Genomic DNA, 24,254 nt, shown 5'->3' on the forward strand with positions numbered 1-24,254 from the left:
ATCTTTCCAGAACCCGCTCCCCTTCTGCAGCGCTGCAGGGGCAAGGATGACACGTGTTTACCCGTTGGAGTCCTCTGCTGTGGAAGGGACCAGGTCGCCTTCAAGCGACAGTGGAGTCCCTGACTCTGTCCTCACACATGAGTGTCTGTAGTGAGTGTTCCGCGAAGAGTCAGGTTCTCTGTGATGTGCACGTGGCAGCCGAGGAAGACGGCTGCCAACCCCTGTTTAGAACTCCTCATGCCTGCCTTTCTCCAGAGGAAAAGGAATGCTCCCCTTCCTCCACCTGTTTTCCCACCCCCTGCCTCCCTTCTTCCTTGAATATCTAAATTCCTGCTTGTCAGACCTTCACAGACTGAAATCTCCAGTGTCGTGTACCCTGAAGGCTGCTGGCTGGCTTATGAACATGTGGAGACCAGGCCTGATTTCACTTTACCCGTCTGCCAGTGCAGTAATGTTCTGCCAGTCCTTATACCCTTGCTGAAGTAGTAGTTGTGGAAATTAGCCTGTGGTGGATTTCCCAGGCCCTCTGTTGACTTCCAGAATGACGTGTACTTTTTCTGCACTAGATTTCTCTTTCTGTAATAGTCAGCCCTAGCGCCGCCTCCCAGCCATGGTGTGACGTCGATACTATAAGTCAGTACAGTGCCCCTGAGGATGTTTAGGACAAAGGTACAGTCAGTGTGAGCAGAGCATTCCATTCATGCCACAAGTCTCGTCTCTCCTCAGTTCCTCTCTTCCTGTGGCTTCTTCATCCTCTCCCCAGAACATTCTTCCATCAGTCAACTGTGTTTTTTCTGCCTGCCCAAACCATCCCTATGTATTGGTGATCACCCCCATGAAACCATTGCTCCATCATGATTTGCATTCTGGATGCTCTTCTCTGTCATCTCTCTTTACCTTGATGGTTGCGTTTTATGTGGCACAATAAAATATTTGGGGGACGTGTCCTATTGAAATTACACTTCAAGGAGTAAGCTCGTGTCGTAGGTGTTAGGGGTTTTTTTTCTTTTTTTTCCTCCTGCAAGAGGAAAAGCAAGATGTGCATGGCCGTCAGCATTTGTCACATGTTTTCCACATGGAATTTCGTGGTTTGTGCTGTTTCAAGTACAGATGTGTGTTCACGGGGCTTGGCCAAAAGGTGCGTGTTGTTTGTCTCTGCCCACAGCTGTCCCCGTGCTCAGCTGTGAAGCCGCGACTCAGACTGAGGGAAGACCAGACCTGGCTGCGGTGACCTTGAGAAGAGGGTTGAGATCCCGGGCTTCGAGATGCAGACCAAGGTCTTTAATAGATTACAAATCTTACATGGACACCAAGTTGCTGGTGGCGAGGTTCCTGGAGCAGTCCTCCTGCAGCATGACCCCGGACATCCATGAACTTGTAGAAAACATTAAATCTGTTTTGAAGTCCGATGAGGAGTACATGGAGGAAGCCATCACAAGTGCCAGTTTTCTAGAACAGGTAGTTATATTATTAATATCAGGCATGAATCCGATGACTTGTTTCCATAGCAGCTGAAGCGGCTTCTCTGGTTTCCTGTCGAAGGCACAGAAAGTCCATGGTCACTGTATCAAGGGGAATGGGGTTAGGAGGTGTGGGGAAGGAGAGGAGGAAGTTGCGTGCTTTCTTTTCACATGTGACTTTGCCACAGCCTTCTTGGCCCAAGAGAAGAGAAACCGATTTTTCCGAGATATGGAAGCATGCTTGGAAAAAGAAAAGGGAGCAGCTCAGGGATGAAAGCAAGGGCTATGGGCAGTGTGGAGTACCTTTAACATTCCATTTCCTAAGTTGAACGTTTCCCTTGATCTGGCACGTTTTTGCAGCCCTTCAACAATGATGGACATATGTGAATTTTAATACTGGCAAGATTCTGGGAGCCGTTCATGTTCCCATGAAATGTTTGGCAAGATTACCTAAGCTGATAGACTTAAAGGAACGAACACCTTTTCCCTTCCATTTATTAAAAAACACACGGCAATCCCCAAACAAGTAGCCTGTGAAAAGATAAAACCGGGAACGTAAATATTCCACTTGCGTGTCAGGTTTCTCGTCTTTAAAGTGAAGTGTTGGACTAGGTGGTCTCTACACCCGTATCTCTGAGTGAATGGAATTTCCCTCTGACGAGAAGTGGGAATGGGTCGCAGCTTTCCTCACCCACCTCTTTCAAAAGCAGCGTTTACCTTTTGGGTGTTTGCTCTGTAGCTCCGTGTCTGTGGGGTGGCCGTTGGAGACCTCAGTGCGCAGTGGCTCACGGGTGTTACTCGGCTGTGCCTGTGGGTATTATGTGCCCATCAAATACTTCTTGAGTGGAGTTGGCCTGATTCTCAGGGTCATTGCCAGATACTGGATCCTAGGTACGTTTTTCAGGCAGATTGAACAAATCCCCACCTCACTTTCCTTTCTGTTCCCCTTCCCACCTGCTGGCCTCTTCTTACAGAAGCCAGAAGCCAGGTTCTGTCCCATCCCTCAGGGGACCGTGGGGAGCAGAACAGTCTGATTACTCGTGTGAAGAGGTCCATGAACCATGGGCCCTTTTGTTGTTTGCTTTCTAAAAAAGTGGTCAACCAGTAGTCCTAGGTCAGGCTCCAGTTGGTAGCCTGTGTAGGAGAGAGATTTACACGCACATGTCCCTGGTCTCCTCCAGATGTCATTCCCTGCCTCCTTCCCTCTGTTCACCCCAATTGCCTGAAAAACAGAAGCAAGTATTTGGAGCTGCCAAGTTCTGGTGAGGTAAGAGCTGGAGCATCTGCAGAGCTGTGGGTCTGGACCTTCTGCAAAGTCTTGCTTGATGGAAAGTAGCTTTGGGGAAAGAGAACAAGCACTTATAGTTCAACAGATGCTATCGCTATAAATGTTTGCGAGGTCTTTGTGCACAGACTGGATCAAAATTCAGGTACAGGGATTGTTGCAGTAGACTCTGGGCCATCTGCCGGGGCTTCCAGAACTGGATCCCAGTGGTGAGGTATCATAATGCCACACCATCCCCCAGACAGAAGGAGGCAGGGACGAGGGCAAGGGAGCTTTTATTTCTGACTCTACCCAGCTTTGCACATTTTCACCTTCTCTAGTATTATTGGGATGTGTTTTTATATCCATTTTAATTTTTTACCAATATCCAAACCACTTGTCCTAACTTACCATGTAATAACAGTAGACATCTATGAATGTTGGAATTTTCTTCTTACTCAGGAAACAAAAACAGCCTTAAAGACAAATATAATAACAGAGTGTTAGAAAAATTTGATGTCCCATCTTTTGGGGGGATTAACCTTTTAATGACCTTAAAATCTCAGAATGGTGGAAACTAAACAAAAAGACATCCCAATGATCGTTCTGTGATGTTAGATGGTGGTAAATCACTTGAGTTTTTCCCAACATGCTAACAGCAATATAGGTCATACAGACATGACTGTGTAATTTTAAAAACTGTATGTACACAGCAGTTCTCCTCTTGTCAATCTCAGTTGGATCGGGGATTGCCCATTTTTGCTGTTATATGATATATTTAAAGTTATGTATGTGCTGCATTGCAAAATAGATCTAGCAGTAGAAACATTCTTAACAGCTTTTACAAATAAATTGGCCTAGTTTTTATGTTGTTTATCATGTTTTTTCTTAATTGAAGAGTTATCAGATCAATTAGAAGCATCATTAGTTTTAGCTGACATTTTATAAGCTTAAGCAGACCGGTGGTTTTACAATTTTCAAGTATATCGGGATCACCTGAGTTCTTGTTAAAACTACAGATGCTCAAGCCCCGTTCCAGATTCCCATGTCAGAATTGCTAGGGGGGAGCAGGGAATCTACTTTTCTGACAGGCTCCCCTCCCCTCTCGTGATGTGCAGACCCAGTGAGAATCAGTGGCTTAGACCACAGGGAAGTTGGGGAAAAAGTGATGAGAAGAACGTTAAATATAAAGCAGGAGATTGCAACAGACAAAGAGTTAAGCATGGTAGGTCTACAGCTGAAACAACAGAAACTTTGGGCTATTTCTTAGGAACTTCAGGAAAGAGGCAACATGTTAAGAGACTCTCTGGAATTCCAAGTGGGTTCCACCTTGGGAAAACACCCTTTTTTCTTTCCCGAGGCGACTAAACTAAATATTACATGGATAAATGTAGGAGGCAGGTCTGAGGACCACATCTGGTGAAGTTTAATCTCTTTGTCACCCTGTTTATTCTCCCAAAGATCATGGGCCCGATGCAGCCCAGCACTTCCAGGGCCCTCGTGCTGCCCTCGAGGAGACAGCCTGGCCTGCTGCACCTGCGGAGTTGCGGAGACCTGAGCACCTTTGTCCCCGCGGGGAGGCCGAGAGCCGAGAGGAGGCCCCGGCGAGCGGAGGCTGAGAGGCCACACAGCCTCATTGGCGTCATCCGAGAGACTGTCCTGTGAAGCTGCGGGGCCCGGGCTTCTGAGGAGCAGGAAGAAAGATGGGCCCCGGAAGGCACCCAGGGCCTCTGAGGGGATGGATCCCCTTCCTAACCCTGTAGTTTCTTGGCTGGGAGTAGGGGTCCCCCTCTGGGTACTCCTCAGAAAGGGGGGCACTCTGGAGAACATTTATTCCCGTTCTTTGGCTCCCCTTTCTGCCGGCCAAGGGCACTCGAGGGGGAATGACAAGTTATCCCGGACCCATTTGGCTTTTGGACGCAACGAGTTGGAGGCCGTGAATGAAGCCGCATCTCCTTCTCTGCCCGGGTCTGCCCTGCTGTGGGCGGAAGCGGGGGCGGAAGCGGCTCAGGATTCTGTGCCCGCCGCGCCCCTCGCGGCTCCCCTCCTCACTGAGTTCTTTACCTGGCTGGAAGGGCAGATCTGCGGGGCGGCTGTTTATTTGCTGCCAAGTGAGAGTGGAACTGGCACGGAAGCAGGATGATTAACCCTGATATACTGTGATGATCAAGGCTCATGTGAGGTCACTTTCAAATCACACTCTCTTTAGGAAAGACAGGAAACTTGTTTGGTGACACATTTTATTGAAAGACATTTAGGGAGAGGATTCTTGTTGATTCCATTTATTCATGCTTGCAAAACTAGAGACAGCTAAGGCAGAACTGAGAATAAAAGTGTTTACCTTGGACTTCCGGGCTCACTGTGCAACATTTGTTTATGCTTAGGTGGCCAGGCCTTACCTTACAATGGGTTTGGAACTTGCAACAGTGGTGGCCAGGGGGTCAGGTCCGGGCAGGCCACCAAAGCAGCTTAATCTCAAAAGCACCCAAGCCCCGTGGATAGCAATGCATCCTTCATCCATTCAGTCAGTGCTTGGCTTCCCTGAGCTGCCTTCTCGTGGGGTCATGAGCAATAAGTCAGTAAAGTGGTTACAGATTGAGGATTAGTGCTAAGGAGGATGGGGCCATTAGAGAGGGCTTCTTTGAGGAAATGACATTGGAACTGGACTTGACTTTGAGGGTCAGGGAAGAGTGTTCCAGGCAGAGGGAACGGCCAGTGCAAGGACCACGGTAACTGCAGCCCCGAGCGAGGGGAGAGGTGAGAGGAGCCTCAGGCTGGATTTTTCTAACAGTGAGATATGATGGAAGAGTTTGCAACAGAAGAGTGCAGATTTAATTATATTTCAGATGATCACCATGCCACGTGGGGACTAGTTTAGGTCAGGATATGGGATAAAGTGGCAGTGAGGAGCTAAACAAAGAGGCTGTACACTGCGAAGCTGGCTGTCCCTGTCGGGTACCGCCTGGACTCTGGGTACTATGCTGGGGGCTTGACAGTCTCATGTCACCCTCGCAACAGCCTAAGAGGTGGAAGCTGTGATTGTCCCCATTTTAAAGATGAGGAAAATGAGGTTCAGTACCTTGCCCAAGATCACTCACAAGTTAAGCACTAGAGATACCATTCTCACCCAAGCCGCCCGTCTCCAGAAAGCACTCCATTCCTTGACCTCCCAAATAGTAGCAGTTTGCCATTTCATGTTTCTGTGAGAAAGTGGTTGCTGAGACTTCTGGCTTGGTCTGTGGAAGCACAGACTTCCCCAGCTCCAAGACAACAAACAAGGCCAGAGTGGGAATTGGGGTGAGGTCAGGGCACTGAGTAAAGAAGAGGGGAAAGACCGTAGGCACAGAGCTGGGGTGCCTCTGTGTTCTGGGGGAACACAAACTGAGGGCATCACCTGATGCCTATCAGCAGGAAGTGAAGACCTATCTCAGCTTTGAAGAATTGTCCTTCAGCCTGGGGATAGTCCCATGTATTTCCATGGTCTGAAGGTATTGGTGAACTCAGAAAACTGACTTTTGTCTTCAAGGAATATTAAAGAAAAAAATATATATTATATATTACAATATATATTTGCCCTGGGAGGGAACTTAGAGGCCATGCAATTCATCTCTCTATTTGCTGGGTGTAATATACTTTAAAAAATTATTTATTTTATTTTTATTCTTATTTTTAATTTTAAAAAAAATTTTAATTTTACTTTTTTATTGAAGTATAGTTGATTTACAATGTTGTGTTAATTTCAAGTGTATAGAAAAACGATTGTTATAGATTTTTTTTAAAGATTTTTTTCTGTTGTGGACCATTTTTAAAGTCTTTGTTGAATCTGTTACAATATTGCTTCTGTTTTATGTTTCGGTTTTTTGGCCGTGAGGCATGTGGGATCTTAGCTCCCCGACCAGGAATTGAACCCACACCTCCTGCATTGGAAGGTGAAGTCTTAACCACTGGACCGCCAGGGAAGTCCCCTTTATTTATTTATTCTTTTGTAGATTCTTTTCCCTTTTAGGTTATTATAAAATAGTGAGTATAGTTCCCTGTAATATACTGTAAAATATGTAGGCATTAATAATGTGCTATTTATGTGTATGTATAACTGAATGTACCACGGAGGGCAGCTCTTTTGCACTTAGAGCATCTTAAGAATCCAGTCCAGACGTGGTAACAAAACATCTCAAAGGTACTTATCAAAATTACACCAGAGGGCTTCCCTGGTGGCGCAGTGGTTGAGAGTCCGCCTGCCGATGCAGGGGACGTGGGTTTGTGCCCAGGTCTGGGAGGATCCCACATGCCGCGGAGCAGCTGGGCCCGTGAGCCATGGCCGCTGAGCCTGCGCATCTGGAGCCTGTGCTCCGCAATGGGAGAGGCCACAACAGTGAGAGGCTTGCGTACCCCCCCCAAAAAAATAAAATTACACCAGAAGGTTGACTAATTGGCATGAGAGGTGTTTGGAATACGTTTTCACTGGGGAAGTAAGTGATGTTCAAGATCTTGCTAGCTAGAAGCACTGGACAGTCGTCAGTGTTACCTCTGCACCGATGCGGAGTGAGAGAGAAGCCAGAATGTACCACATTTCTTCCATTTCTCTCTCTCTGCAGGAGCTTTCATCCTCTCATTCATTCAGCTGGTATTTATTGAGCTACGGAGTAGCAAGCAGTGAGCCAGGTGCTGAGGAGAGAATGCTGAGTGGTGAGAGGGGGACAGACCAACAATAATAATAATAAATGCAAAGTTACATTTCTCTTGCCTGCTTCTCATAGCTCTGAGGGACTGTTCCAAAGAGGTAAGGTAGGGGCCAGGGTATATACGAGTTTTTGTTGAAAAAACACGTAGTACAACATCAAAAGATTACTACTGACTGATCACAAAAAACAGACATCTCGAGGTAATGATTTCAGTGCTTTTCTATGTGTGAGAAGATGCAAAGTTCTGGGCGCCATTGACAGTATTCCTTAGATAGGCATCTTAACTATCTAGAGCTAGTATCCTGTTTTCCTCCACCCTGAATTCTCCTCAGTGCTCACAATTAGGGGCAGCTGCAGTGACTGATGACTTGATGGCGGGCAACATTCTTTGTTTACTGAAATGGCAGGCAACATTTTTTTTTTGTCTGCAGAACTATGGGAAGGTAAAGGAAACACCACTGGAACCCACGGGAATTGAAACATTAACACCAGTGTATCACTGCAAAATAGTAATCATGACTAATATTTATTATGAGCTATCTTACTAGCAGGCAGTCTTCACAATAACCTTCATAATTCTCCAGTGTATGGTCAGGCCACCCAAGATGACTGTTCTCTTGATCTCTGTATAACCCCTGCTTGCCCAATGCCTGCTTCACCTGTACTCTATTTACCTGACTGATCTTTTTACATACTCGCCCCAGGCCCCAGCTGGGGATTGTTCTTATCAAGGGGGCAGTGAGGGGCGTGCCCTCTGCCGGTTTCTCTGGTAACCAATGAGCGCACCTGCTGTCAGTCCCCCTATAACCAGCGTCTCCCTCCCCACCCGGAAGCGCAGCCTGCTTCCGTCCTGCTCAGTGTTGGCCGCACACGGTGGGGTGTCGCTCCAGGACCTTGCTCCAGACAAGTAAGCTCCCCCATCGGTTAAACCGTTATGTCTTTGTCGCTGACCTCGGGCTCTTTCTTCGGTCTTGAAGCTGGGCGAGTACAGGCCTTGTAGGCCTGCGGGGTGCAGCCCATTAATTGGAGGAGCAGCCTGGAGACCGAGGAAGCTCCTGTGAACGCTGAGATGTGGGGAAATACCGGACGGGGAATGGAATGTTGCAAGGGCCGTCCACTAACTCCTGTGGCCCAGAAGTTCCAGGGGTGATCCTGAAAGTTGCGGGGGAAGTCCCAGGGTGGCCGTCCACCAGTATATGGGGCTTGTGGTGGCTATCCTTGCGGAATGGGGGCTGCCAAGAGATCTGGAGAACAATGGCCCCTGATGGCTCTGCTATTGCATCCAAGTGAGCCTTTTGTAATTGGTTTAATTGGTTCCTCTCTAGAAGAAACTGGTATTTCTCTTCTTGTGCCTTTGAGATGTAAATGACTTACCTGGGCTCTCAGGAACTTTAATCATGTGTGATCTCCAAGACTGAAAGGGAAAAAAAGAGCTTTTAGGTAAACTCTACAGGAATAATTATGTTTGGGGAATGTCTATCTAAAATAATCTCTCCAGATTTTGGAAACTTGAAACTAAGTTTTTGGGTTTTTTTAAAAAAATTGACTTATAGTTGATTTACAATGTTGTGTTAGTTTCAGGTGTACAGCAAAGTGATTCGGTTATACATATATACATTTTTTTTAGATTCTTTTATAGGTTATCACAGAATTTTGAGTAGAGTTCCCTGAGCTATACAGTAGGTCCTTGTTGGTTATCCATCTTATACATAGTAGTGCCTGTGTGTTCATCCCAAGCTCCTGAATTATCCCTCCCCTCCACATTTCGGCTTTGGTAACCATAAGTTTGTTCCCAATATCTGTGAGTCTGTTTCTGTTTTATAAATAAGTTCATTTGTTATCATTTTAAAAAAAATATTTAATTTTATTTATTTATTGCTTTGTTGGGTTTTCGTTGCTGCGCGCAGGCTTTCTCTAGTTGTGGCGAGTGGGGGCTACTCTTCTTTGTGGTGCTCAGGCTTCTCCTTGTGGTGGCTTCTCTTTTTGCGGAGCCCGGGCTCTAGGTGCTTGGGCTTCAGTAGCTGTGTTGCCCCGCGGCATGTGGGATCTTCGTTCCCTGACTAGGGCTCAAACCCACGTCCTCGGCATTGGCAAGCGGATTCTTAATCACTGCGCCACGGGGAAGCTCTGTATCATTTTCTTTTAGATTTCACATATGAGTGATATCATATGATATTTGTCTTTTTCTGCCTGACTTACTTCACTTACTGTGATGATCTCTAGGTCCATCCATGTTGCTGCGATGGCATTATTTCATTTTTTATGGCTGAGTAATATTCCATTGTATATATGTACCACATCTTCTTTATCCATTTCTCTGTCAATGAACATTTAGGTTGCTTCCATATATTGGCTATTGTAAATAGTGCTGCAATGAACATTGGGGTGCATGTATCCTTTCGGATTATGGTTTTCTCTGGATATGCCCAGGAATGGGATTGCTGGGTCATATGGTAGTTCCATTTTTAGTTTTTTAAGGAACCTCCATACTGTTCTCCATAGTGGCTGCACCAGTTTACATTCCCACCAACAGTGTAGGAGGGTTCCCTTTTCTTCACACCCTCTCCAGCATTTATTATTTGTAGAGTTTTTGATGGACATTCTGACTGGTGTGAGGTGATACCTCATTGTAGTTTTGATTTGTATTTCTCTGATAATTAGTGATATTGAGTATCTTTTGTATGTGCTTTTTAACCATCTATATGTCTTCTTTGGAGAAATGTCTATTTAGATCTGCCCATTTTTGATTGGGTTGCTTTTTTTCTTTTTTGACATAGAGCTACATGAGCTTTTTGTAAATTTTGGAGATTAATCCCTTGTTGGTCGCATCATTTGCAAATATTTTCTCCCATTCTGTGGGTTGTCTTTTCATTTTGTTGATGGTTCCCGTTGCTGTGCAGAGGCTTTTAAGTTTAATTAGGTCCCATTTGTTTATTTTTTGTTTTTATTTTCATTACTCTAGGAGGTGGATCCAAAAAGATATTGCTGCAATTTATATCAAAGAGTGTTCTGCCTATGTTTTCCTCTAAGAGTTTCATCGTGTCCGATCTCATATTTAGGTCTTTGATCCATTTTGAGTTTATTTTTTTGTGTGATGTTAGAGAATGTTATAATTTCATTCTTTTACATGTAGCTGTCCAGTTTTCCCAGCACCACTTATTGAAGAGGCTGTCTTTTCACCACTCTATATTCTTGCCTCCTTTATCAAAGATAAGGTGACCATATGTCTGTGGGTTTATCTCTGGGCTTTCTATCCTGTTCCATTGATCTATATTTCTGTTTTTGTGCCAGTACCATACTGTCATGATTACTGTAACTTTGTGGTAGAGTCTGAAGTCGGGGAGCGTGATTCCTCCAGCTCCGTTTATCTTTCTCAGGGTTGCTTTGGCTATTCGGGGTCTTTTGTGTTTCCACACAAATTTAAAATTTTTTTGTTCTAGTTCTGTGAAAAATGCCATTGGTAATTTTTTTTTGGCGGTACACGGCCCTCTCACTGTTGTGGCCTCTCCAGTTGCAGAGCACAGGCCCGTGTGGGCCCAGCTGCTCCATGGCATGTGGGATCTTCCCGGATCAGGGCACAAACCCGCGTCCCCTGCATTGGCAGGTGGACTCTCAACCACTGCGCCACCGGGGAAGCCTGCCATTGGTAATTTGATAGGAATTGTATTGAATCTGTAGATTGCCTTCGGTAGTATAGTCATTTTCAGAATATTGCTTCTTCCAATCCAAGAACATGGTATATCTCTCCATCTGTTTCTGTCATCTTCAATTTCTTCTATCTGCATATTATAGTTTTCAGAGTACAGGTCTTTTGCCTCCTTAGCTAGGTTTATTCCTTGGTATTTCATTCTTCTTGATGAGATGGTAAATGGGATTGTTTCATTAATTTCTCTTTCTGATCTTTTGTTGTTAGTGTATAGAAATGCAGCAGATTTCTGTGTATTAATTTTGTATCCTGCAACTTTACCAAATTGATTGATGAGCTCTAGTAGTTTTCTGGTAGCATCTTTAGGATTTTCTATGTATAGTATCATGTCATCTGCAAACAGTGACAGTTTTACTTCTTCTTTTCGAATTTAGATTCCTTTTATTTCTTCTTCTTCTCTGATTGCCATGGCTAGGGCTTCCAAAACTATGTTGAATAAAAGTGGCGAGAGTGGACATCCTTGCCTTGTTCCTGATCTTAGAGGGAATGCTTTCAGCTTTTCACTGTTTAGAATGATGTTAACTGTGGGTTTGTCATCTATGGCCTTTATTATGTTGAGGTAAGTTCCCTCTATTCCCACTTTCTAGAGACCCATCATAAATGGGTCTTGAATTTTGTCAAAAGCTTTTTCTGCATCTACTGAGATGATCATACAGTTTTTATTCTTCAGGTTGTTAATGTGGTCTACCACATTGATTGATCTGCGGCTATTGAAGAATCCTTGCATCACTGGGATAAATCCCACTTGATCATAGTGTATGATCCTTTTAATGTATTGTTGGATTTGGTTTGCTAGTATTTTGTTGAGGATTTGAGGATTTTTGCATCTATGTTCATCAGTGATATTGGCCTGTAATTTTCTTTTTTTGTGGTATCTTTGTCTGATTTTGTTTCAGGGTGATGGTGGCCTCAAAGAATGAACTTGGGAGTGTTCCTTCCTCAGCAATTTTTTGGAAGAGTCTCAGAAGGATAGGTGTTAACTCTTCTCTAAATGTTTGATAGAATTCTCCTGTGAGGCCATGTGGTCCTGGACTTTTGTTTGTTGGAAATTTTTTAATCACTGTTTCAATTTCAGTACTTGTGATTCACCTGTTCATATTTTCTGTTTTTTCCTAGTTCAGTCTTAGATGGTTGTACCTTCCTAAGAATTTGTCTATTTCTTCTAGGTTGTCCAGTTTATTGTCATATAGTTGTTTTATAGTAGTCTCTTATGATCCTTTGTATTTCTGTGGTGTCAGTTGTTACTACTTTTTAATTTCTAATTTTATTGATTTGAGTTCTCTCTCTTTTGTTTCTTGGTGAGTCTGGCTAAAGGTTTATCAATTTTGTTTATCTTCTCAAAGAACGAGCTTTTAGTTTCATTGATCTTTGCTATTGTTTTCTTCCTCTCTATTTCATTTATTCCTGCTCTGATCTTTATATCTTTCCTTCTACTAACTTTGGGTTTTGTTTGTTCTTCTTTCTCTAGTTGCTTTAGGTGTAATGTTATGTTGTTTATTTGAGATTTTTCTTTTTTCGTGAGGTAAGATTGTATTGCTATAAACTTCCCTCTTAGAACTGCTTTTGCTGCAGCTCAGAGGTTTTGGACTGTCATGTTTTATTGTCATTTATCTCTAGGTATATTTTGATTTCCTCTTTGATTTCTTCAGTGATCCATTGGTTGTTTAGTAACATATTGTTTAGCCTCCATGTGTTTGTGTTTTTTACAGTTTTTTTTCCCTGTAATTGAATTCTAATCTCATAGCATTGTGGTCAGAAAAGATGCTTGATATGACTTCAGTTTTCTTAAATTTACTGAGGCTTGATTTGTGGCCCAAGATGTGATCTATCCTGAAGAATCTTCCATGTGCACTTGATAAGAAAGCGTATTCTGCTGCTTTTGGACAGAATGTACTACAAATATCAATTAAGGCCATCTGGCTTAATGTGTCATTTAAGGCCTGTGTTTCCTTATTGATTTTCTGTTTGGATTATCTGTCCATTGATGAGAATGTGGTATTACTATTATTGTGTTACTATCAATTTATCCTTTTATGGCTGTTAGCATTTGTCTTATATATTGAGGTGCTTCTATGTTGGGTACATATAGATTTACAATTGTTATATCTTCTTGGATTGATCCTTGATCATTATGTGGTGTTCTTTTTTTTTTTTTTTGCGGTACACGGGCCTCTCACTGTTGTGGCCTCTCCTGTTGCGGATCACAGGCTCCGGATGTGCAGGCTCAGCAGCCATGGCTCACGGGCCCAGCCGCTCTGCGGCATATGGGATCTTCCCGGACCGGGGCACGAACCCATGTCCCCTGCATCGGCAGGCGGACTCTCAACCACTGCGCCACCAGGGAAGCCCCTTACTTTTTATTTTTTGTCTCTTCCACTAGAACACAAATTGCAGGAGAGCAGGGATTTTGTCTGTATTTGTTCACTGTGGTGTCCCCAGTTCCTGGCACAGAATTAACCCTAAATAAATGCTAATTGGCTGAATGAATGACCATAATCTGAATAAAGAACCCAAACGTTTCATTCACCACGAAAAGACCATGAGATTTACCATTGTTTAGTAAATGCCGTTAGATGGCTAGACTTCTTGGTGCATTTAGAATCCACTTTAAAGTATTCTATTCCCACGTGATTTGTTGGTTTCTGTGTTTGCAGGAATAACATGACTCTATTTGTGGCTTAGAGATTGGGGGTGGAAGTGGGTAACTGCGGCGGGGACCCTGGCAGAAGGGAGGCTGGGGTTTGCCGGGGCTGATCCTTCCAAGAGTGTGTGAAAGTGCCATCCTTGATGTGCTGGATCCAGCGCGGTGCCCTGGACGCTCCGGTAGCAGTTGTGGGACTGGTCCTGGTTGGGGAAGCACAAGTCCAAGGGTGGTGTCGGTGGTTTCCGCTTGGGGGGTTTCTGGGCATCCCATATCCAACATCCACTGAGAAGGCAACTCCAGGCGGTTGTCAACACATCCACGGGATGAGCTGTGCTTGTGGCTCCCTAGATGTCCCCTGCTTCTGGTGTCCAAAGCTGCAGAGTGCCCCCACCCCCTGCTGGATTGGCTGGGACCCCTGGAACCCTGGCCAGTGAGAGCCACTGAGCTGGATGGAAGGTTCTGGAACTCAGGGTGGGGTTGGTGGAGACCCCTCCCCTGCCTCCTGGTTCCAGCCAGATGTTTCCTCTCCACCTAATCTATTTTTGCATGGCAGTAACTTGAGCAAAGCAGCAGAACAGGAAGGGTTTATTCCGTGCCCTGTCTTCACCCACTATGGATAAGCCAAGGGAATAGCAGCTGACTAGTTTCTCCTTTACTAAAGAGAAATGAGGATAACATAGGCCCTGAGCAGTGCATGGGGAGTGAAATCTACACCATGCCAGCCCTTAGACTTGGTTCCCTCTAGAATCAGAATCATGGAGTTTATTGAATTAGTTGCTATACTCCCATAAGGCCCACCAGGGGGCTGTAGAATATCACAGACCAGCCCAGCAATCGCAGGAGGCCAGGAGAGCCAGGCACACCACAGAGATGCCTGGCTCACCTCCAGACGGGGCGATTCTGAGTATCTTAATGGGGACCCCAGATGAAGATGCCAGCCACTGAGACTCTCCTGGGACAATCCCTGCTGACACCCACGGAGTGCTTACTACAGCCAGGCACCATTCCAAGTCCCTCATCTGTTTATCTCATTTACGCTTCAGAGACACCCTCAGTGCTAAGCACTGCTAGCATGTCCCATTTCTCAGATGAGGATACTGAAGCACAATGAGATGAAGTAATTGACCAAATGCCTCCATGCTGGTGAGGGCCCAGGTAGTAAGGGAACCAGAACTCACCACGTACTTACCCACCCTCCAGCCACACAGCTGATGCTGGGCCCTTGCTGTGAGCCCCCGGGCACAGATGGTGCCTCTGGTCCAGCTCTGCATCCTCAGTTCCCAGCACAGCGGTGGGCACCAAGCTCAGAAGTTGAAGAAATGGACTAAGGAAGTCTCAGGTGTGAGAATGGAAGCTGGCAGATAACAGCACAGGTAGAATTTGCGTGTGCCCTCCCTCAGAGCTACTCTTTAGTGAAGAGTGAAATAAATGAAATACCATGAAGCTGCATATGGACTTGCTCCTGTCTGGACTGCATGGGCCTCAAAACCTAAGTGTAGCCAACCTTTCCTGACACACTGTGACTTGACTGTGCTCCTCTGTGGCCCCAAATATCCTGTTCTTACCCCCTATTCTAAGGTGGCTGCATATCTATCTCCCTGGCCCTCTGGCCTTACCCCACATCCAATCCCCCTGCCACCAAGCCCCCTGTAGGTGACACCTTGTGATGAACATCCTGCTTGGCAGTCCAGGTACCTGTGTACTTGCAGGCCACGCCTCTGACCACACGCTCCTGCAGGAAGAGTGAGTGGCACTGCATAACCAGGATTGAGTTGAAATCATCCCTCTGGTACTTTGGGCAACTTACCTACTACATGTGAGTTCAGATTCTTCATCAGTATCTGCTTTGTGACATTGCTGTGCGATGAAATGTTGTAACATACATGCAACTCATCTGCCTGGCATCTTAGAGGTGGTCAAAGAATGCAAGTTCTCATTGTGACTGTTAGTGGGGCTGGTTAGAATTGATTAAACCCTGGTGAGTGGCAAGCATTTTGTTTTGCTCTGAGGCCACTGCACCCAAGGGACCCTCAGATGTCACCCAGAATGCATCTCTTTTCTCACCTTGCCAAGGCAGGCCCTGGGGACCCCACAGAGCCTGCCCACCTAGTGCTGTGACCAAGACTCACCAAGATTTTGTTGATACTTTGCTCTCAAATGGGCCATAAAAAGATTATTGTTTATTTCATGAATAAAGATTTGCGGGCTAAATCCCCACAAGTAAGCTTGGAGATGGTCCAAGAGAAGCTGGAGAAGCTGGACTGGAGAAGCTGGACTGGAGCAGGTGTGCTGGTAAGGGTTTAACAACCGGCTCTCTGGAGGGGAATATGTGTGTGTGCGCACACATATATACACACGTATATGTACATATGTATTGTAAATACACACCCAGCCCAGGGCTCAGAGAGGCTAGAAGAGGACCTGCAGGAGCCGCTGGATGGTCTTCGCCCTGAGCCAACTGCGGGAACCAGCAGCCCAGGGACACTGTGTGTGTGCTGCAGCAGCATCCAGCTCTCTGCTACATTTTCAGTGCATCGTGGCTGACGCTTCATATCTGCCATCCAAATCTCCCTCGTTCTCTTGTGGACAACCCTAATTTGGAATCACATAGGGAAGAGAAGTCTGGAAAACCAAGTTCCAGCTTAGCTAAGCTGACACGGTGGAAAGTCACCATGCCACACTTTCATAGTACCAAGTGCTTTTGCATCCTCTTACCACATTCTTCCAGGCCTCTATGCCTCTGCATGGACTGTTCTCCCCAGCCATGGCACCTGGAAAGTTCCTATAGCACCTTCAAAACCCTGCAGAGATATCACCTCCTCAGAAAAAATGTCCCTGACACTTTCCCTCCAGGACCAGTTCTGTACTTTGTACATAATGCCTGCCTCTATGGCACATGTTAATGGTTCAAGGACAGAATCTCTAATCTTAAGAACTGAGCCAAGCTGTGCCTATTTTACAGATGAAGACATAGTTGCTCAGAGTAGTTAATTAACTTGCCCAGGGTAACACAGTGAGAATATAATTAATATAAAAGCTGAGCTATAATTCAAATCCTTGTCTATGACTCTTCTAATTATAACCCACCATGACTTTCAAAGTTGAGAAAAATTTGGTCCCTACCCATAAGAAACTATTTAGTGGAGGGGAAAGAGAGCTGTCATATAGTTAAGCAGCTGGTAAGGTGGCCAATAGGAGCAGAGTGTGGAGTGGGCTCTGGGGAAGGGGGTGCAGAGTAGCGATGAGGCTGTGATTCCCACCTTCTGCCTCTCACACTGTCACCCTCAGCCCTCCTGGAGTGGCTTCTCCCAGCCTAGCAGAAGTGATGGGGTACCAGCAGTTTTCTGTGCTTTTCTGCCCAGCTCTCACAAAGACCCTGGAGGTGGCCCAAGGCTGAGGTCACGGCAGTGTGCTCAGCCTGCCCTAGGCAGCTCTCAGCCTGGCCAGTAGGAAGATGAGCCTGCCCCCACCCCATTGGTCAGCGGCTGGGATTACACAAAGGAGCAGTAGCGTGGGAGTCAGGGAGTGGGGTTCTAGCTGACTACTCACTGCGTGGCTTCGGATGAGTCCTGTTCCTAGTTAGGACTTCTGTTTCCGTGTTGTGGCATGCGGGATGTTAGCTCCCTGACCAGGGACCGAATGCGCGCTCTCGGCAGTGAAAGTACAGAGTCCTAACTGCTGGACCGCCAGGGAATTCCCAGGGACTTTTGTTTCCTTATTTGGAAGCAAGGGGCCTGCAATGGGTGGCTAAGATTCCTCATTAACTCAGTCACCATCTGGGATCCAGTTAGTCATCTGGATTGGGTATTTCCAATGTTACGTCACCGGAGGGTGCCAATTCCTAGCTCCTGCTACTGATGGGAGCACAGAAGAGGCGATGAGGAGAGCTGAGTGTGATGGAGTGAGGGGGTTTGTGTGGAAATGATTAGGGGAGTGTGTGTGTGTGTATGTTCGTGCACGTGTGCTCGCGTGGCACCGAAGATCTTACCCTCACCTACATTCACCACTGTGGCACTTTACCCCACTGGAGTGAGTTCATCTCCAACCACTTGCTGCCTCCCTCTCTCTGCTCCAGCTACACTGCCCTACAGCCCTCCCTGCAAGAGGGGGCCTCAGGGCCTTTGTGTGTGCTGTCCCTTCTTTGGAACCCTCATCCCCTAGACATCTACAGGGCCCCACCTTACTTCCTCTCAGTGAGGCCTTCTCTAGCCATTCCATATAAAATACTACCTCCAAACTCATTCCATCCTTGTGTATTTTTGAATTTTTTTTTTTTTTTTTTTTTTTTTTTTTTTTTTTTTTTTTTTTGCGGTACGCGGGCCTCTCGCTGTTGCGGCCTCTCCCGTTGCGGAGCACATGCTCCGGACGCGCAGGCTCAGCGGCCATGGCTCACGGGCCCAGCCGCTCCGCGGCACGTGGGACCCTCCCGGACCGGGGCACGAACCCGTGTCTGCTGTATCGGCAGGCAGACTCTCAACCACTGCGCCATCAGGGAAGCCCCTTGTGTATTTTTATCTTAAAATTTTTGGTAAAATATACATAATATAAAATTTACCATTTTAACCATTTTAATTAGATTAATTTCTTAATTTTTAACATCTTTATTGGAGTATAATTGCTTTACAATGGTGTGTTAGTTTCTGCTGTATAACAAAGTGAATCAGCTGCATGTATACATGTATCACCATATCCCCACCCTCTTGCGTCTCCCTCCCACCCTCCCTATCCCACCCCTCTAGGTGGTCACAAAGCACCGAGCTGATCTCCCTGTGCTATGCAGCTGCTTCGAACTAGCTATCAGTTTTACATTTGGTAGTGTATATATGTCCATGCAACTCTCTCACTTTATCCCAGCTTACCCTTCCCCCTCCCCGTGTCCTCAAGTCCGTTCTCCAGTAGGTCTGCGTCTTTATTCCCGTCTTGCCCCTAGGTTCTTCATGACCATTTTTTTTTTCTAAATTCCACATATATATGTTAATATATGATACTTGTTTTTCTCTTTCTGACGTACTTCACTCTGTATGACAGACTCCAGATCCATCCACCTCACTACAAATAACTCAATTTGGTTTCTTTTTAGGGCTGAGTAATATTCTATTGTATATATGTGCCACATCTTTTTTTTAACATCTTTATTAGACTATAATTGCTTTACAATGGTGTGTCAGTTTCTGCTTTAAAACATAGTGAATCAGTTATACATAAACATATGTCCCCATATCTCTTCCCTCTTGCATCTCCCTTCTTCTGACCCTCCCTATCCTACCCCGCTAGGTGGTCACAAACCACGGAGCTGATCTCCCTGTGCTATGTGGCTGCTTCCCACTAGGTATCTATTTCACGTTTGGTAGTGTATATATGTCCATGCCACTCTCTCACTTTGTTCCAGCTTACCCTTCCCCCTCCCTGTATCTTCAAGTCCATGCTCTAGTAGGTCTGTGTCTTTATTCCTGTCTTGCCCCTGGGTTTTTCTGACCATTTTCTTTTTCTTTTCTTTTTAAAATTCCATATATATGTGTTACAATATGGTATTTGTTTTTCTCTTTCTGACATACTTCACTCTGTATGACAGTCTCTAGGCCCATCCAGCTCACTACAAATAACTCAGTTTCATTCCTCTTTATGGCTGAGTAATATTCCATTGTATATATGTGCCACATCTTCTTTATCCATTCATCCGATGATGGACACTTAGGTTGTTTCCATGTCCTGGCTATTGTAAATAGAGCTGCAATGAACATTGTGAAAACATGACTCTTTTTGAATTATGGTTTTCTCAGGGTATATGCCCAGTAGTGGGATTGTTGGGTCGTATGGTAGTTCTATTTGTAGCTTTTCAAGGAAGCTCCATGCTGTTCTCCATAGTGGCTGTATCAATTTACATTCCCAACAACAGTGCAAGAGGGTTCCCTTTTCTCTACACCCTCTCCAGCATTTATTGTTTGTAGATTTGTTTTTAACAAGTTATATTTATTTATTTATTTTTGGCTGTGTTGGGTCTTCGTTTCTGTGCGTGGGCTTTCTCTAGTTGCGGCGAGTGGGGGCCACTCTTCATCACGGTGCACGGGCCTCTCATTGTCGTGGCCTGTCTTGTTGCGGAGCACAAGCTCCAGACGCGCAGGCTCAGTAGTTGTGGCTCACGGGCCTAGTTGCTCCGCGGCATGTGGGATCTTCCCAGACCAGGGCTCGAACCCGTGTCCCCTGCATTGGCGGGCAGATTCTCAACCACTGCGCCACCAGGGAAACCCTGCTTGTAGATTTTTTGATGATGGCCATTCTGACCGGTGTGAGATAATATCTCACTGTAGCTTTGATTTGCATTTCTCTAATGATTAATGATGTTGAGCATTCTTTTTTTTTTTTACTTTTTAGTTTCTAATTTCTTTTTTTTAATATCTTTATTGGAATATAATTGCTTTACAATGGTGTGTTAGTTTCTGCTTTATAACAAAGTGAATCAGTTATACATATACATATGTTCCCATATTTCTTCCTTCTTGTGTCTCCCTGCCTCCTACCCTCCCTATCCCACCCCTCTAGGTGGTCACAAACCACCTAGCTGATCTCCCTGTGCTATGCGGCTGCTTCCCACTAGCTATCTATTTTATGTTTGGTAGTATTTATAAGTCCATGCAACTCTCTCACTTCGTCCCAGCTTACCCTTCCCCCTCCCCGTGTCCTCAAGTCCATTCTCTAGTAGGTCTGCGTCTTTATTCCCGTCTTACCCTTAGGTACTTCATGACCTTTTTTTTTTCTTAGATTCCATATATATGTGTTAGTGGACGGTATTTGTTTTTCTCTTTCTGACTTACTTTACTCTGTACGACAGACTCTAGGTCCATCCACCTCACTACAAATAACTCAATTTCGTTTCTTTTTATGGCTGAGTAATATTCCATTGTATATATGTGCCATATCTTATCAACTCATCTGTTGATGGACACTTAGGTTGCTTCCATGTCCTGGCTATTGTAAATAGAGCTGCAATGAACATTGTGGTACATGACTCTTTTTGAATTATGGTTTTCTCAGGGTATATGCCCAGTAGTGGGATTGCTGGGTCGTATGGTAGTTCTGTTTTTAGTTTTTTAAGGAACATCCATACTGTTCTCCGTAGTGGCTGTATCAATTTACATTCCCACCAGCAGTGCAAGAGTGTTCTCTTTTCTCCACACCTTCTCCAGCATTTATTGTTTGTAGATTTTTTGATGATGGCCATTCTGACCGGAGTGAGATGATATCTCATTGTAGTTTTGATTTGCATTTCTCTAATGATTAATGATGTTGAGCATTCGTTCATATGTTTGTTGGCAATCTGTATATCTTCTTTGGAGAAATGTCTGTTTAGGTCTCCTGCCCATTTTTGGACTGGGTTGTTTGTTTTTTTGATATTGAGCTGCATGTGTTGCTTGTATGTTTTTGAGATTAATCCTTTGTCAGTTGCTTCATTTGCAAATATTTTCTCCCGTTCTGAGGGTTGTTTTTTTTTTTTTTTTTTTTTTTTTTGCGGTATGCGGGCCTCTCATTGTTGTGGCCTCTCCCATTGCGGAGCACAGGCTCCAGACGCGCAGGCCCAGCGGCCATGGTTCACGGGCCCAGCCTCTCCGCGGCATGTGGGATCTTCCCGGACCGGGGCACAAACCCGTGTCCCCTGCATCGGCAGGCGGACTCTCAACCACTGCGCCACCAGGGAAGCCCTGAGGGTTGTTTTTTGGTCTTGTTTATGGTTTCCTATGCTGTGCAAAAGCTTTTAAGTTTCATTAGGTCCCATTTGTTTATTTTTGTTTTTATTTCCATTTCTCTAGGAGGTGGGTCAAAAAGGATCTTGCTGTGATTTATGTCATAGACTGTTCTGCCTATGTTTTCCTCTAAGAGTTTGAAGGTGTCTGGCCTTACATTTAGGTCTTTAATCCATTTTGAGTTTATTTTTGTGTATGGTGTTAGGGAGTGTTCTAATTTCATTCTTTTACATGTAGCTGTCCAGTTTTCCCAGCACCACTTATTGAAGAGGCTGTCTTTTCTCCACTCTATATTCTTGCCTCCTTTATCAAAGATAAGGTGACCATATGTGCGTGGGTTTATCTCTGGGCTTTCTATCCTGTTCCATTGATCTATATTTCTGTTTTTGTGCCAGCACTATACTGTCTTGATTACTGTAGCTTTGTAGTAGAGTCTGAAGTTAGGGAATCTGATTCCTCCAGCTCCATTTTTCTTTCTCAAGATTGCTTTGGCTATTCGGGGTCTTTTGTGTTTCCATACAAATTGTGAAATTTTTTGTTCTAGTTCTGTGAAAAATGCCAGTGGTAGTTTGATAGGGATTGCATTGAATCTGTAGATTGCTTTGGGTAGTAGAATCATTTTCACAATGTTGATTCTTCCAATCCAAGAACATGGTACATCTCTCCATCTATTTGTATCATCTTTAATTTCTTTCATCAGTGTCTTATAATTTTCTGCATACAGGTCTTTTGTCTCCTTAGGTAGGTTTATTCCTAGATATTTTATTCTTTTTGTTGCAATGGTAAATGGGAGTGTTTTCTTAATTTCACTTTCAGATTTTTCATCATTAGTGTATATGAATGCCAGAGATTTCTGTGCATTAATTTTGTATCCTGCTACTTTACCAAATTCATTGATTAGCTCTAGTAGTTTTCTGGTAGCACCTTTAGGATTCTCTATGTATAGTATGATGTGATCTGCAAACAGTGACGGTATTACTTCTTCTCTTCCAATTTGGATTCCTTTTATTTCCTTTTCTTCTCTGATTGCTGTGGCTAAAACTTCCAAAACTATGCTGAATAATAGTGGTGAGAGTGGGCAACCTTGTCTTGTTTCTGATCTTAGTGGAACTGGTTTCAGTTTTTCATCATTGAGGATGATGTTGGCTGTGGGTTTGTCATTTATGGCCTTTATATGTTGAGGAAAGGTCCCTCTATGCCTACTTTCTGGAGGGTTTTTATCGTCAATGGGTGTTGAATTTTTCAAAAGCTTTCTCTGCATCTATTGAAATGATCATATGGTTTTTTTCCTTCAGTTTGTTAATATGCTGTATCACGTTGATTGATTTGCGTATATTGAAGAATCCTTGCATTCCTGGGATAATCCCCACTTGATCATGCTGTATGATCCTTTTAATGTGCTGTTGGATTCTGTTTGCTGGTATTTTGTTGAGGATTTTTGCCTCTATGTTCATCAGTGATACTGGCCTGTAGTTTTCTTTCTTTGTGACATCCTTGTCTGGTTTTGTTATCAGAGTGATGGTGGCCTCATAGAATGAGTTTGCGAGTATTCCTTCCTCTGCTATATTTTGGAAGAGTTTGAGAAGGATAGGTGTTAGCTCCTCTCTAAATGTTTGATAGAATTCACCTGTGAAGCCATCTGGTCCTGGGCTTTTGTTTGTTGGAAGATTTTTAATCACTGTTTCAATTGCAGTGCTTGTGATTGGTCTGTTCATATTTTCTATTTCTTCCTGCTTCAATCTCAAAAGGTTGTGCATTTCTAAGAATTTGTCCATTTCTTCCAGGTTGTCCATTTTATTGGCATAGAGCTGCTTGTAGTAATCTCTCATGATGCTTTGTATTTCTGCAGTGTCAGTTGTTACTTCTCCTTTTTCATCTCTAATTCTGTTAATTTGAGTCTTCTCCCTTTTTTTCTTGATGAGTCTGGCTAATGGTTTATCACTTTTGTTTATCTTCTCAAAGAACCAGCTTTTAGTTTTATTCATCTTCTCTATCGCTTCCTTCATTTCTTTTTCATTTATTTCTGATCTGATCTTTATGATTTTTTTCCTTCTGCCAGCTCTGGGGTTTTTTTGTTCTTCTTTCTCTAATTGCTTTAGGTGTAAGGTTAGGTTGATTATTTGAGATGTTTCTTGTTTCTTGAGGTAGGATTGTATAGCTATATACTTCTCTCTTAGAACTGCTTTTGTTGCATCCCATAGCTTTTGGGTCGTCGTGTTTTCATTGTCATTTGTTTCTAGGTATTTTTTGATTTCCTCTTTGATTTCTTCAGTGATCTCTTGGTTATTAAGTAGTGTGTTGTTTAGCCTCCATGTGTTTGTACTTCTTACAGATTTTTTCCTGTAATTGATATGTAGTCTCAGAGCGTTGTGGTCAGAAAAGATACTTGATACGATTTCAATTTTCTTAAATTTACCAAGGCTTGATTTGTGACCCAAGATATGAACTATCCTGGAGAATGTTCCATGAGCACTTGAGAAGAATGTGTATTCTGTTGCTTTTGCATGGAATGTCCTAGAAATATCAATTAAGTCCATCTTGTTTAATGTGTCATTTAAAGCTTGTGTTTCCTTATTTATTTTCATTGTGGATGATCTGTCCATTGGTGAAAGTGGGGTGTCAAAGTCCCCTACTATGATTGTGTTATTGTCCATTTCCCCTTTTATGGCTGTTAGTATTTACCTTATGTATCGAGGTGCTCCTATGTTGGGTGCATAAATATTTACAGTTGTTATATCTTCTTCTTGGATTGATCCCTT

The 24,254-nt window shown here is 44.2% G+C and overlaps 1 protein-coding gene and 1 long non-coding RNA gene across 7 annotated transcripts in view; one reads left to right on the forward strand and one right to left on the reverse strand.

Moving 5' to 3' along the window:
- ENTREP1 (endosomal transmembrane epsin interactor 1) overlaps positions 1-5,071 on the forward strand; it is a 61,411-nt gene extending 56,340 nt beyond the window's left edge. For all 5 annotated transcript variants that reach the window (XM_073806191.1, XM_033858150.2, XM_033858152.2 and 2 more), the window contains 2 exons: positions 1,166-1,458; positions 4,186-5,071. In XM_073806191.1, coding sequence (XP_073662292.1) covers positions 1,166-1,458; positions 4,186-4,389 — 497 coding nt within the window. In that variant the 3' untranslated portion in view covers positions 4,390-5,071. The remainder of the gene's footprint in view (positions 1-1,165; positions 1,459-4,185) is intronic.
- A 144-nt stretch (positions 5,072-5,215) lies between these two features.
- Positions 5,216-17,385, reverse strand: LOC117312780 (uncharacterized). 2 transcript variants are annotated; one of them, XR_012332542.1, is made up of 4 exons: positions 17,306-17,385; positions 16,472-16,557; positions 16,145-16,348; positions 5,216-8,820 (listed from the first exon to the last, which is right to left on the reverse strand). It is a non-coding gene; the product is annotated as an uncharacterized lncRNA (long non-coding RNA). The 2 variants fall into 2 exon arrangements; XR_004527227.2 differs by having other exon boundaries at positions 5,216-7,389; positions 8,781-16,348.
- Between the last annotated feature and the right edge of the window lie 6,869 nt (positions 17,386-24,254).

The sequence above is a fragment of the Tursiops truncatus genome, chromosome 6 (genome assembly GCF_011762595.2).
Source record: "Tursiops truncatus isolate mTurTru1 chromosome 6, mTurTru1.mat.Y, whole genome shotgun sequence".
NCBI classification, from domain to species: Eukaryota; Metazoa; Chordata; class Mammalia; order Artiodactyla; family Delphinidae; genus Tursiops; species Tursiops truncatus.